Source organism: Diabrotica undecimpunctata, chromosome 1 (genome assembly GCF_040954645.1).
Source record: "Diabrotica undecimpunctata isolate CICGRU chromosome 1, icDiaUnde3, whole genome shotgun sequence".
In the NCBI taxonomy this organism is placed as follows: domain Eukaryota; kingdom Metazoa; phylum Arthropoda; class Insecta; order Coleoptera; family Chrysomelidae; genus Diabrotica; species Diabrotica undecimpunctata.
This window is the reverse complement of record NC_092803.1, coordinates 189878239-189891581: the sequence shown is the minus strand read 5'-3', so window position 1 is coordinate 189891581 and position 13343 is coordinate 189878239. Positions and strand designations below refer to the sequence as shown.

At 32.5% G+C, this 13343-nt stretch overlaps 3 protein-coding genes across 3 annotated transcripts in view; 1 reads left to right on the top strand and 2 right to left on the bottom strand.

Annotated features, from left to right (window-relative positions):
* LOC140432772 (SPRY domain-containing protein 7) overlaps positions 1-1692 on the bottom strand; it is a 129726-nt gene extending 128034 nt beyond the window's left edge. The window contains exons 1-3 of the mRNA XM_072520870.1: positions 1506-1692; positions 1283-1453; positions 734-970 (exon numbers count right to left, since the gene is read on the bottom strand). Coding sequence (XP_072376971.1) covers positions 734-970; positions 1283-1453; positions 1506-1623 — 526 coding nt within the window. The 5' untranslated portion in view covers positions 1624-1692. The remainder of the gene's footprint in view (positions 1-733; positions 971-1282; positions 1454-1505) is intronic.
* Positions 1693-3111: 1419 nt separating this feature from the next.
* LOC140441847 (oligosaccharyltransferase complex subunit ostc-A) lies at positions 3112-3901 on the top strand. Its single transcript, XM_072532798.1, has 3 exons — positions 3112-3401; positions 3461-3534; positions 3587-3901. The coding sequence occupies exons 1-3, from the start codon at positions 3263-3265 to the stop codon at positions 3821-3823; spliced, it is 450 nt and encodes a 149-aa protein (XP_072388899.1). The 5' UTR covers positions 3112-3262; the 3' UTR covers positions 3824-3901.
* Positions 3902-8799: 4898 nt separating this feature from the next.
* Positions 8800-13287, bottom strand: LOC140432768 (calcium and integrin-binding protein 1-like). Its single transcript, XM_072520862.1, has 5 exons — positions 12917-13287; positions 12609-12643; positions 12304-12551; positions 10920-11118; positions 8800-9082 (listed from the first exon to the last, which is right to left on the bottom strand). Exons 1-5 carry the CDS (start codon positions 12965-12967, stop codon positions 9061-9063), a joined length of 555 nt encoding a protein of 184 aa, XP_072376963.1. The 5' UTR covers positions 12968-13287; the 3' UTR covers positions 8800-9060.
* Positions 13288-13343: the final 56 nt, after the last annotated feature.

Below are 13343 nucleotides of genomic sequence, written 5' to 3'. Positions count from 1 at the left end.
TATCATCCACTTTATTGGCAAATTGTATACAAGCCAAAATTAAGTAGAAGATAGCATGAGTGAATGTTTCTGGATACATAAATGATTATGGCAAGGCTGCATTTTTTCACCCATTATGTCGAATTTATATGAGCAATGGATTATTTGTAGCTACAGATGATTGGAATGAAGGAATATGAGTTGGAGGGAGAAAAACATCAAACCTTTTCCTAAATCTATTTCAGAAATTTTTAAAATTATAAAAGAGAGTTTTGAGATATGCATGTGAAGTTAAAAATGTAACTGCATGCCGATTTCCGTATCTAAAATATTGTATATTAAAAAAAACATGGATGTGATATTTGAACTGTCTCTGTATATAACTTGTCAAACTCATTTCATCCTTCTTTCAATTCCTTCATCTATGTTATCTAGAAACTCTATTATTTATACTGGAAAAAAGATGTTTAGCACCTATTGTTAAGAATCAGAACTTCTATAAACAAAAGATTTTAGAAAATAAACCTACAAGACTTTCGTTTTTCTTTATTATCTAAGTCTAAGTCATTAATTTGATTTATATTTCATTAGTTTGTAAGATATTCTAGGATACTTCATATATATAATGATTTCATAACTTTGAAGACAGTTATAACTAGTAACACATGTTTTTAGTGATTTTGTAGTAAAACACAGTACTTGGCTTAGTATATTTTTCTTCACATCTATCTGAATAAAATACTCAAAATCTTACCATACAAAGCTGGGTAAACAGTTCCCTTAATATTACTGACTGCATAGTCCACTTCTTTTCCATTGATAAAAAACTTTAACTGAAGATGGTCAAATGCCACTCCTATTATGTCACCCTCTATGATTGGTTTTATTCCTTCATCAGGAGACCCAGCGCTGCTTATTTTATGTAGTTCTTGTTTTTTATGACGAATTATGTGGTCACTACCTAGCGCCCAAGAAAATTCATCTTGACCACCTAAAAAAGGTATATGTTTTGAATATTATGCAAACAATAACTGAAAAATAATAATGCTAAGGTATATGGTTCTAAAGTTTTTTTCTTGTGGCACTTTTACATTATTTTCTAGATTTTGTAGGAGTAAACCATAATTACAAGGTAGGTGTAATGTCTGAAAAAATGTCTTATTAAAAAAAAAGATATGAAAAGAACATTCCTTATCTTAATCATCATCATAAGGAAACATCAAATAAACTGTCAGTAGCTTATTAGTATGTGAAAATAATTTATTGTTTCAGATAATGTTTAATATTTTATTTATTTATATACCTTGTGTCAAACTGACATCAGTTTGTCTAGTAGCAAGACCTACCGCCCATGTACCGTTTTGCTGAACCTTAACTTCGAAATATGATTTTGATTGAACCAAAGGAGCATTTCCTAAGACTGCTCCCGAACCACACAGTCGCAAACCACCTTTTACAACAACTACTTCATATCCTACAAGTAAATAAATAGAAGAGCTGTATTAAGAAAATGCTGTTTTGATTACCCATAAAAGCTGTGTCCAACTGAATTGGATTGTCTCTTGGTATGTGAGGCACTGTCGGATGAAACGTAAAATTATCCAAACATCCTTTTAAACAACAAAATACTGAAACCGATGACATATTTATTTATTTTACTATGCAGAATTCATTGATCATAACCTATATCTTCTATTTTCAAATCTAGACACATAACATATAGAAGGATTTTTCAGTTTTCACTGTCATTTTACAGCGTCGGAGTCGGACTACGGTTAGGTTACTTCTTCCGACTGGGGTGGGGATGCTTGAGTTACGTCACCAGAGTACACATACCCAATACACAAGAATACAAAACCCATTTTTATCACAGTTTGTTCGTGGTGATTATCTTTCAGTTTATTATTTATCGTTTCTTAAATATCTCAGTTTACTTTATATTTTTATATTTGAAATTTTGGTGTTGTTTTCTATAAAAACTTATTTTGAATTATCGAAGAAGCGTTATTTATTGTAAAGCTGGATTTATAGATTGACGGACTGTAGACGTAGACGCACTGCAGACGTAACAAACGGACTATAAATTTTATTTCAATTTATAAATCGACGGAGTGGAATTTTTTCGCATGAATAGAAACAGTGGCTAGAGTTGGTGACCATGATACTATAATATTCTTTTATTATTTATTATTATTATTTTATAAATTCTTAACGTTCATTGTAACAAATAATCAACAAAATCAAAATTCGATTATGTTGATAAACAACTTTACAAAATGGTGGGCGGGATAGACAGTTCACTTTGGTTAACAGCACAAAATTCTTCCTTTTGATTGGCCAGACGCAAGTAACGCACTGTAAAAGATGAAAGTTGGCCAACTCTTCCGTTGCAGTGCGTTTCACTTACGTTCCGTCATGCGTTTACGTTCATTTATAAATAAGAGTACACAAAATTCTATGTTGATCTTTTTCCAGTGCGTCTACGTTTACAGTGCGTCAAACTATAAATCCAGCTTAATTGTACATCGTACATCGTCTTCGTATCTTTTTATAATGTAGGTTAAAACTTTACAATTTCATTGTGTATTAACGTAATAATAATGTTGATGAAATTTTAGAATGCCAGGCACAGGTTGTAGTGTGAAGGAAATACATATATTAAAAAATGGAAAAAATAGTTATGTAATTCGGTAATTCATTCAATAATTAATCCAGTATTGATGGAAATTCAGTATACGCGACAAATTTTCAGTGTAAAATGGAGAAAATGTCCTAGATTTACGTAAACCTTGCATTAACATTGGATAAACGTTAACAACCGGTTCTGATTAATTTTAAGCACCAAACTGCCTACATATCAACAGTTTTTCATAATTAGGTATTATAATTCACTAGACATCTTTATTTCATAACTATCTTTACTATTTTCCACACATCAAAGACATAAAAACGACGATTAACAATGTTACGATTCAAATTACTGTACTCTCGTGACGTAATTTCGGGCTTAATGTTCATTAGTTAGTCGGAAGAGGCAACCGTAGTAAGTCTACGACGATGCTACGAACCGTGGGTTATACTTGGTTCTTGTTCTTTGATAGCCACAATACCACAGACCATCCACAGACAATACTTTGACATGGTACAATGACTTTGATAGCCGGATCAGGATTAAGTGATTTATAGGTTAGTTTAGATTGCCAACAATCAACAAATTTTTATACTGTTTTTAGTTTTTATATAATAAATAGCTAATAATTCTTCTACAACCTATATAATCAAGATGGAGCAATTTTTTACGTTACCATTTACAATTTTGGAAATACCTCAGATGAGAATTAAAAAACCTTCATGGGTGAAACAACCCTCGGCAATGACTGTGTTCTCTATAGTATTAGTTTCATATTTCCTTGTCACAGGAGGTAATGGGGTAATACATAAATATATCATTGACAAAAAGTTTACAACAATATTATTTTAGGAATAATTTATGATGTGATAGTTGAGCCTCCCAGTGTTGGATCAACAACTGATGAACATGGACATTCTAGACCTGTAATATATTTGTTATTAATTGCCAATATAATACTCACAATTTACTTTTTAGGTTGCTTTTATGCCATATAGGGTTAATGGTCAATACATAATGGAAGGTCTGGCTTCAAGTTTTCTATTCTCATTGGGAGGATTAGGATTTATTGTACTGGACCACATACACACTACAAGTACTCCAAAACTAAACAGACTATTATTAACTACTGTTGGCTTTATTTGTGTCTTGGTTTCATTTTTCACCACCTGGATATTCATGAGAATGAAATTACCTGGATATCTTCAGTCATAAATATGCTTTAATAAAATGTATCTAATTATCTCATTTTTGTACCTTGCAATAAAAGAAAGATCTGAAATATTGATATTATTTGTGGTATTTTTTGTTCTATCTGAAGTTTAAAATTATTTTAATACACAATTTAAAAAATTCTTGTAATACTCAATAATGTACTAAAACATATTAACAAAACCTTAAGTATCCCAAGTACCTGATCAGTGTGGGAAAAGTGGGACCAAAACTGGAGCTGAGTACTAGGTTAAGAAGAAACACAAAGCAAGGGCTGAGATCCTTAGTATATAACCATATGTTAAATTTTTTCCTAGTTTTTTAGCTGGTAAGTGCACAATTGGGTTTTGGAAAGTCATTATTTTCCTGGACAGCAAGACATATAAAACCAGTGAACCAATTAAAGTTATAAAATAAAACCTTCAAACTAGTATACTATATTTCCGAAAAAACACAAATTTGAGGAAATAGGTGGTATTTTGGATTTAAATTGGGAAGTAATAATCGCTTGTTTCTGTATTTATTTAATCAGATATCATTTTCTCAGTATACAATTACTTGAGCAAGCAACTTAACACACTCTCCAAATCATTTACGATCTCTAGTACTACTAGTTAGAATATAGCTTGAGACTTGGTCTTTTTGATATTAGGCTAAGGTTACAGCTCTGGTGCGCAGTGATCGCTGAATGCAAGACGACAAAAAATATTGTTTTTTCTTTTGCCTAGGTTGCAAGAGCTGTTATTTGAGTTTTTAAATTAGTAACAGGGGTTTCCAATAAAGATTACAAGGCAAAGTCTTGTCTGGACAAAGGAGGGAGATAATAGCAAATTTAATTGTTTTTATGCAGCCACAATTGGTACAAAATAAGCCTATTAAAGATTTTGAAAAAGTACAGAAGTGTGATGCCTCAGCAACGGGAGTAAGTTTAAATACTATAATACAAATCTCTCCTGAAACTAAAAATATATGTGCTTCGACAACAAAGGAATGAAATCTGCCCCAAAATCCAACTTGGACGATTTTGACAGAGGTTTACTTTGTACAGCATTTTTTATGTATTGTGTTTATACCATAATTTTTTATTCACGGAAAAACGATGTCCTACTTTGTGATACGTAACAAAAAAAATTATACAGTGTCACATGAAATGTTAAGAAAAGTGATGAGGAATATGCGATTTGATGGAGGAAAACGAAGATTAACAGGAAAATTCTAATGGGAAAACCTGATATACCATAATAATATGATAATAAACATTGGAAGAAAATCGGCCCATAATTTGGATATGGCATGGATAAAACTTATATTCATACCCATGACAAAAACTTTGCGATGTATCATTCCTATTTATAAATTATATGAGAGAAAATTTATTTTATTTATATACAAAACAAAATCTAATAAACATACAGGTCATATTGTTTCCATGCGAAATTTATCCATTTTTTCTGACTCTACATAGACCACATAGCCACTAACAAGAACCTGAAGGATAATATAGAATCTATGGATCAGGTTTCCATCAACACTATCACTTCTGCAAATAACTTCCAGTTGCGGAAAAAACGACGACCAGTATTGTCATTATTACTCGTCCCTGCTTTGGCACATACGCTGCTATACCTACTTTCTCTTTCAAACCTTTTTGAATTAGTATTTTTCTCTCTTCCTTCATAGCTTTTTACCTTGAGATCTTGCACTACAGTTTTTGAAAGGAAGTCGGTTATCTTATCTTGTCTAAGGTTACCTTATGCCTTATGTGGAGGACACATCCCATGAACCTGATCCATGCGGGTAACGTTGACATTCCGTAAGCAGTAGATGAGTCATGTACGGCTTTCGCACTAACCAAAGGAAGGTTGTTCATCCAAGTTGTTATCTATACTGTGATCCAATCATCAATAAGGAAACCACATACATACAACTCTTGACATTTATAGATTAGATAGACCATATAGATTAAATCAAAATACAAATTTAGTTGTGAGTTATTTTCTTTAATTTTATATTTTTACCTTTTAATTTACATAATTTTTCTGTATTACTGTCGTTAATTTTATTTACATAAGCTTTTATTAACACATTCAAATATTTATCTATAAAAGTCTTATAACAATAATTTGTACATACATTTTGGAGAGTTTCTTGAAAGTCACATTTTAATTTACATTTAATATTTGCAACATTCTCTTTTATATAATTTTGAAAATACTTTTTAAATATTTCATTAATTTTATCCGAAGCTCCCTTGGCTTCATCATTTGGAAATTTATGGACATGTGGGATTTTTGGAGACGCTTGTTTAAAATCTACGAAACAGTAGGGCGTTTTTTAGAATTTTATTCCTTTTATTTTTGTAGTCTCATCTCAAGATATTAATCATTCTGGTTTTACAACCCTACGTGAGTCCTAGCCCTTCAAGAATTTCTCTCCAGTCGTCTATATCCATCGCCTTTCTCCGCCAAGCACGTTTTCCCATGTCTTCATCGATGTTATCAAGGGACCTTGTTCTAGGTTTTCCTCTTCTTCTCTGACCAATGGGTCTATCAAGGAGCGTTTTTCTAGCTGGGTCGTTTTGTTCCATCCGCATTACAGGCCCTATCCACTTCAGACGTCCTATCTTAATGTTTTACGATATCAGGTTCCTGGTATATTCTATAAAGTTCGAAGTTGTATCGTCTTCTCCACACTCCATTGTCATTCACTGCTCCATAAATTCGTCTTAGTACTTATCTTTCGAAACATCCTAACATGTTTTCATTATTTTTTGTTAGAGTCCAGGTCTCTGAACCATATTTATGTTAGGACTGGGCGTATTATTGTTTTGTAGAATTTTATTTTTGTATTTCTCGATATAATTGTGGATTTAAGGAGGAGATTGAGCCCAAAATAGCATCTGTTTGCCGTGCAAATTCTGCGGTAGTATCATTTTCAGTGTTAAGGAGCGCTCCCAGGTATATAAATTCGATCACTGCTTAGATGACGTCGTTTTCTGTAACGAGTCATCATCGTCACTGGCTCGACAACCCTTTTTGGGTCTTGGCCTGTTCCAGGATTCGTCTCCATTCTGATGTTTCGTGCTTTTTTTCTCCAGTTTTTTATTTTTAAGGTTGTTATATCATTTTCTATTTGTTCTAAGTATCTCAGCTTCGGTCTTCCTCTTGTTCTTTTTCCTACTGGCATCTGTTTGAATATTTTGTTTGGTATTTCGCCTTCTTCCATTCTTTCTACATGTCCTATCAAACGCAGCTATCCTATTTTAATGAATGTTATAATATCCAGATCCTGGTATATTTTGTATAGTTCAGAGTTGTATCTTCTTCGCCATATTCCGTTTTCTTTTGTGCCCTTATATATGTGTGGCAAGATTTTTCTTTCGAAGGTGGCTAACAACGTTTCCTCTCTTTTAGTGAGTGTCCAGGTTTCTGAGCCGTATGTGAGTACCGGTCTTATTAGGGTTTTATATTGGCATTTTGTTTTTCTTGCGACTTTATCTGATCTTAGTTGCCTAATTAAGCTATGGTAACATTTATTTGCAATAAATATTCGCCTCTTCACTTCCTCCGCAACGTTATTATCAGACGTGACTAGGGATCCCAAGTATATAAAGTTTTTTACCCCCTCAATGTTGTATTCTCCTATTGTTATATTTTGTCTTATTTCTGCGTTTTTACTTACCTGCATATATTTTGTTTTGGTCTGATTGATTTTAAGACCACTATTTTGTGCAGCTCGTTCTATTTGGTTGTATGCCTCTATCATTTCTCTTCTTGATCTTGCGATTATGTCAACATCATCTGCAAATGCTAGTATTTGCACGCTTTTATTAATGATTGTTCCTCGTGTATTGACTGTTGTGTCCCTCAGTATTTTCTCGAATACGATGTTGAACAAGATGCATAATAAAGCGTCTCCCTGGCGTAGTTCCTTTTTCACATCTATTGTTTCCGTTAATTCATTTTGTATCCGGATTCTACTTTCTACTTTTAGAGATTCTTTTATCAGTTCTATTAGTTGTGTTGGTATATTAAATTCTTTCATTGCGTTTATTATTAAGAATTCTTGGTTTATATTGTAATATGCGCTTTCAAAGTCTATGAAGAGATGATGTGTGTCGATGTTATATTCACTTGTTTTTTCGATGATTTGTCGCAGAACAAATATCTGGTCTATTGTTGACTTCTGTCTACAGAAGCCACTTTGGTATTTGCCAACTATTTTTTCAGTGTGTGGTCTAAGTCTTTCATAAATGACGTTGGACATTATTTTGTATGCTGCATTCAGCAGCGTGATTCCACGGTAGTTTCCACATTCTAACTGATTTCCTTTTTTATGTAATGGTACAATAATACCGCTATTCCACTCCGCTGGTAGCTGTTTATTCGACCATATCTTTGTTATCAATTCATGTATTGTTTTTTGTAGTGCGTCTCTTCCTTCCTTCAGTAACTCCGATGCTATTTGATCCGATCCCGGTGATTTATTGTTCTTTAATTTGTCTACTGCTTCTGTAACGAGTGGTCGTAGGATTTATGGTTGTGCTTATTTTCATATACTTCGTTTTGTTGGTTTTTTATTATTAAATCCATTTTTGTAGCTGAGACTTTTAATGCTACATACGCCTCTCGTATAGCGTTTTTTGTTCTCTCAACAATATTGATATCAGCATAGGCCAGGATTTGCACTGATTTATTTTATGTATATTGAACCAGTGTTTGTGGTTTGTGACATACGTATTACTTTTTCCAGAGCCAGATTGAACAGTATACAGGAGAGAGGGTCCAGGTATTAATATGGACAATAAATTCATCTACTGAATTCTTTGGTAACGTTTGAATTTTTTTTTAAATAATTTTAGAAGTTGGAAAAACTTTAACGAGTTTGTAGGTCTATAAGAAATTCCTTTAGTCATTCATCACGTGCGAATAATATATGTACGAAAAGCAGGTGAAAGCATAGAATAAAATGTCTTCATCGATATTTTTATTATATAATCTAAAAAACATTAATACTGTACAATTACATTTGGCTTAAAATACTTGGTTCCAATGAAAACGCAGCAAACTTTAAATAAGGAGATTACTAGTTTATAATTTACGAAGTTCTGAATAATTCCCTAGATTTCCACTTATCCTATCAATTATTATCTTGAAATCAGACAATAATTTGTGGTTTGAAGGGTTTATCTTATGTATTAATATATAGTAAAAATCGTGATAATACACTCTTTTCTTGAGTTACAAACGAATTCTGAATGCACTGAAAAAAAAAAATATATATTTATAATTTAAAGTTTTATGAAAATGAAATCTATCGCTAAATGTAGGTAAATATCTCGAATGTATAAAACGCAGAATATAATTGTTCGATAACTACGTGGAAACCGTAGATATGACCTGAAATCGGAGTAATCTTTTTCACAATGCTGTAGATTCTAATGGGTTAAATATCGAGTCGGTTTGAGAATGAGCGGGGGAGCACTGAACTGATTTCATTCATCGACGAATGTAAGCCTACCATAGGTGTATCCATTCAAGCCATTCGCTTGATGTCATCAGTCCAACTGTTTAGAGATCTGCCTCTACTTCTTTTATTTGCTCTTGGTCCTGCCCAGTTCAATTTTAACAAGGCAATCTTTTGGATTATGTCTATTATTTTTGATCGTCTTCGTATTTCTTCATTGGATTTGCGATCGAAGCATTCCCCATGGTTGTCGCCGTTTATTGTCACTCCTTTATTTGCTCATTCTAAACTTCGTAACATACTTCGTTCGTTTACAGAGTATAATACGCGCTGTATCCACGATATGGCGCGTCCTAATGGTTAATAAAGAACCCAATTTATATGGCAATAACAGAATAGATGTGAATACGCTAAAATGAAATAGACACCAGCGGATCAACTGAGAGCATGACATAGGTTTTATTGTTGATTGAACAAGCCACACACACGCACAAATACATCATGCTTAATGAGCAAATCACACAGCCGCACCATAACTAGCTCAGTAAACAGTGAGATTTGTGTACACGACTTCTGCGCTCACCAATCCCGATGCGTAACACCATCGTAATCAGAAGATACATGTACAGGAGACAAAGTGTTGCCTAAGCAATTCTTAGTAACCTGGCGAACTCTGGGGAATTACAACCTAGGCACAGTATGAGCGCACTGTTGTGCCTGACAACATTTCAGTGGTAATAAAACAATCAAGAAATGAATGACTCTTTTGAGGCTACAAATAAACATATGAAGAAACTCTGTCTCTGTTCCAAATAGGTATTGATGACCCAATCAGGCTCCTACAGGAGAACTTTCAGCATAGTTACATTTAGGCAGAATTTACTTTTGCTATCAGGTTTGATTTCGCTTTAATATGAGAGCCTTGAGTATTCTATGACCAAATAAAAGGCCTATCGGGTGTTGACGGAGAGTTAAAAGTAAAGTTAAGTTCGTGTAAGAGTTTGGCTAAAGTGTAGTGTTAGGGTTTTCAGGTCGCGTAAGTGTCCCTAACATGAATTAACGACCACTTGCCTAGCCAGGACCGACGGCTTTACGTGCACTCCAAAGCACAGTGCCAAGTCAGTTAAATCAGAATATGCTCCATTAGAACACCATTAGAATTTGCTCTTTAGTTTTTAATTATGTAGACGAAACAAAGGACAGTCTAAACTATGGACACAAAGATTATCTACCATCAAAGAAGACAAAAACAGATTTGTTAGCAAGAAAAGTTATAATAGCAACTGGATTTTAGATTATTACAATTATTTTGACAAAATCAAAGAGAAATGGTTTTTCTATCAGGAAAACGCATCTGTCCACAAACCTGCGCTTGCAATGACCAATATTTGAGTTGGATTTTTTCGAAAAAAAAACTCATGTTTATTCTGTTAGGCCACATAATTATCGAACAACATTCTTTTTAAATCAGTAATAATAAATAACTGAAACCGTTAACCAGATAGATCACATCCTAATAGATGCAAGGCATTCTGAATTAGTATTTCTGTGTTTTAAGTATATGTATATTGTATATGCATATAACATAAAATACAATGAAATTTGATAGATACAAAGGACCTAAAATATTCACCTTAAAAAATCAGACGATTTATCAGTTATATGTTCAAATTCTGCAAAAGAAAGGGACCTATCGTCGTCAAAATCAGCTTCTTCCAAAATATTATCAATCAACATGTCTATTTCCGCATCCGTCAGTTTATATTCGCCAGTTAATGTTCTAATCACTTCCTGTAAATCCGATTTACCTAACATATCGTCACCATCAAAATCTAAAAATTAATTTACATATTAAAAATTTAAATGAAAATTGTTTACATAAAAATTTATTTCAAACACACATACTAGTATTTAGATTGTAGATACACTATTTTCCGTGCTATAGGCCGAGGAATATAAAATTTACCACATTCCTGTAGTTGTGGTTCACTTAATATTACAACCAGCTGCAGCGCCCCTAGAATTTTCTCGTGGGGGAGAGGGGGGGGTTTGGTCGGACACCGAAATTTTTTTATGATGTTACCTTAATTTTGAGTCCTTAAAATTTGTGAGTAACAGTTTCGGGCCTTGGGGGGGGGGGTAACCCCCTAAACCCCTCCCCGTGTGTGCCACTGACAACCAGCTGTTGTACAACACTCAGCTCACAAAGGATGCAATATGCACATTTTAAAACAAATAGAAAAGATTGCAGATTTCACAAAAAAACAATTACAGCTATAGAAAATAAAAATTAATGAAGCGTGTATCAGTGATTGTTTTCCATTGTTGCACAAGATAGTAACCTCTAATAAAATTAATTTGTCTTGCAATATAAAATCCATTTTTGTTGATGATCCTATCAGAGCTTATAAAAAGTATGACAAATAATATGAAGCAGATAATGATAAAGTTACATGGATTTAAGGCCCATTTAGTGTCAAGGCTCCATCAAAATTTATTTCTTTAGAAGTAAATTTTGATTTATTGACTTGTCTTGCGATAATACTTTAAAGCTAAAATTTAATAGCATGGAACTTTCTGATTTTTGGATATCAGTAAAAGAGGAATATCCACTGCTTGGTGGTAAAGCTCTACAAATATTAAATTCCATTTGCAACATCCTATTTGTGCAAAGCTGGGTTTTTGGCAGTCACAATAATAAAAAGTAAATATTGCTCAAAAAATAACATTGAAAAAGAAATGTGTGTTACTGAGAATGCTTATAGTCCACACTAACTCTTCTAAACTAATTTCATTAATTTATGTTATGGTAAAAACTAGAAACATTTATTTATATCATAGTGTAATTCTGTTTACATAAAATAGGCAAGTTACGTAAATATGGATTACGAAAATATAGATAGAGTTTATGAATCTTAATTACAATTTAAACTGTAACCCATACAAACTAAATTTTTATACTGATTGTTTAGAGTAAACATATTTCCAAATAAAAATGTATTAGCACATAATATTACCAAATATACGAAAGGCATGTTCAGCTTTTACAGACTTTGGGGCTGTTTCGCTGAACACTGACATCATATCTAAAAAATCTTCAAAAGTGCAATGACCATCATGACTTGAGCTGAAAACTTTACATATGCGCTCCCCAAATGGATTCACACTCAGTTCTGGATATAATAAAATTTTTTCCATTGGTAGTTTGGCATTTTTATTGTGACCTACTTTCTCTGGAGCAAGAGCTTTAAATTTTTGATGGGCACTAAAATTATATTTGATTTAGAAATAATATATAAAAATATTGCTGAGTACCACTTACTGCAAGACTTCCTTTTTAGTAAAATATGTTAGATCCTAAAAAATATTTGCAAACATTATATTTTGTCGACTTTATTTTTACTGGGAATTAACCACAACTTTAGTTTAAAATAAGTTTGTTTTGACGTTTCGATTTCCATTTCGGAAATACAAATTTGTATTTTGAGAACGATTTCCGAAGTGGAAATCTAAACGCCAAAGTAAATATATTTTAAACTAAAATTGTGGTTAATTCTCAGTAAAAATAGTAATTTGTAAAGATGCCACAAGAAAATAGCTTCAAAAAATATGAAGAATATTTTGTCTTACTTGGTAATTCTGCAGTTCATCATCCGTGAATTGGCTTTTTGCTTGTCCCATTTTTTTTATTAGTCTACGTTTCTACCCTATAGTCTAATATTATCTACATATACTGACATAAACATTAAATTTAGTAATAATTGTGTAAATTCTTTATTGCCTGATAAAACTGATATGAATTTTATGATTTAAATATATTAAATTATCAAAATATTTAGTAATAAAGGTTTAGACAAAGGAAATATGAGTCATATTTATCAAATTAACAAGATTATGATTTTTAAATTAAAAATTAATAAGTAAATTAAAATTAGTAAACATTGCCTTGTCCAATCATGCATTCAATGAAACAAAGGATAAAGGAATATAAATAAAGATTATTTCCTGTATTTAGAAGAGTTCATACGTCAAAGGTGTGGCTGTACGATTTTTGATC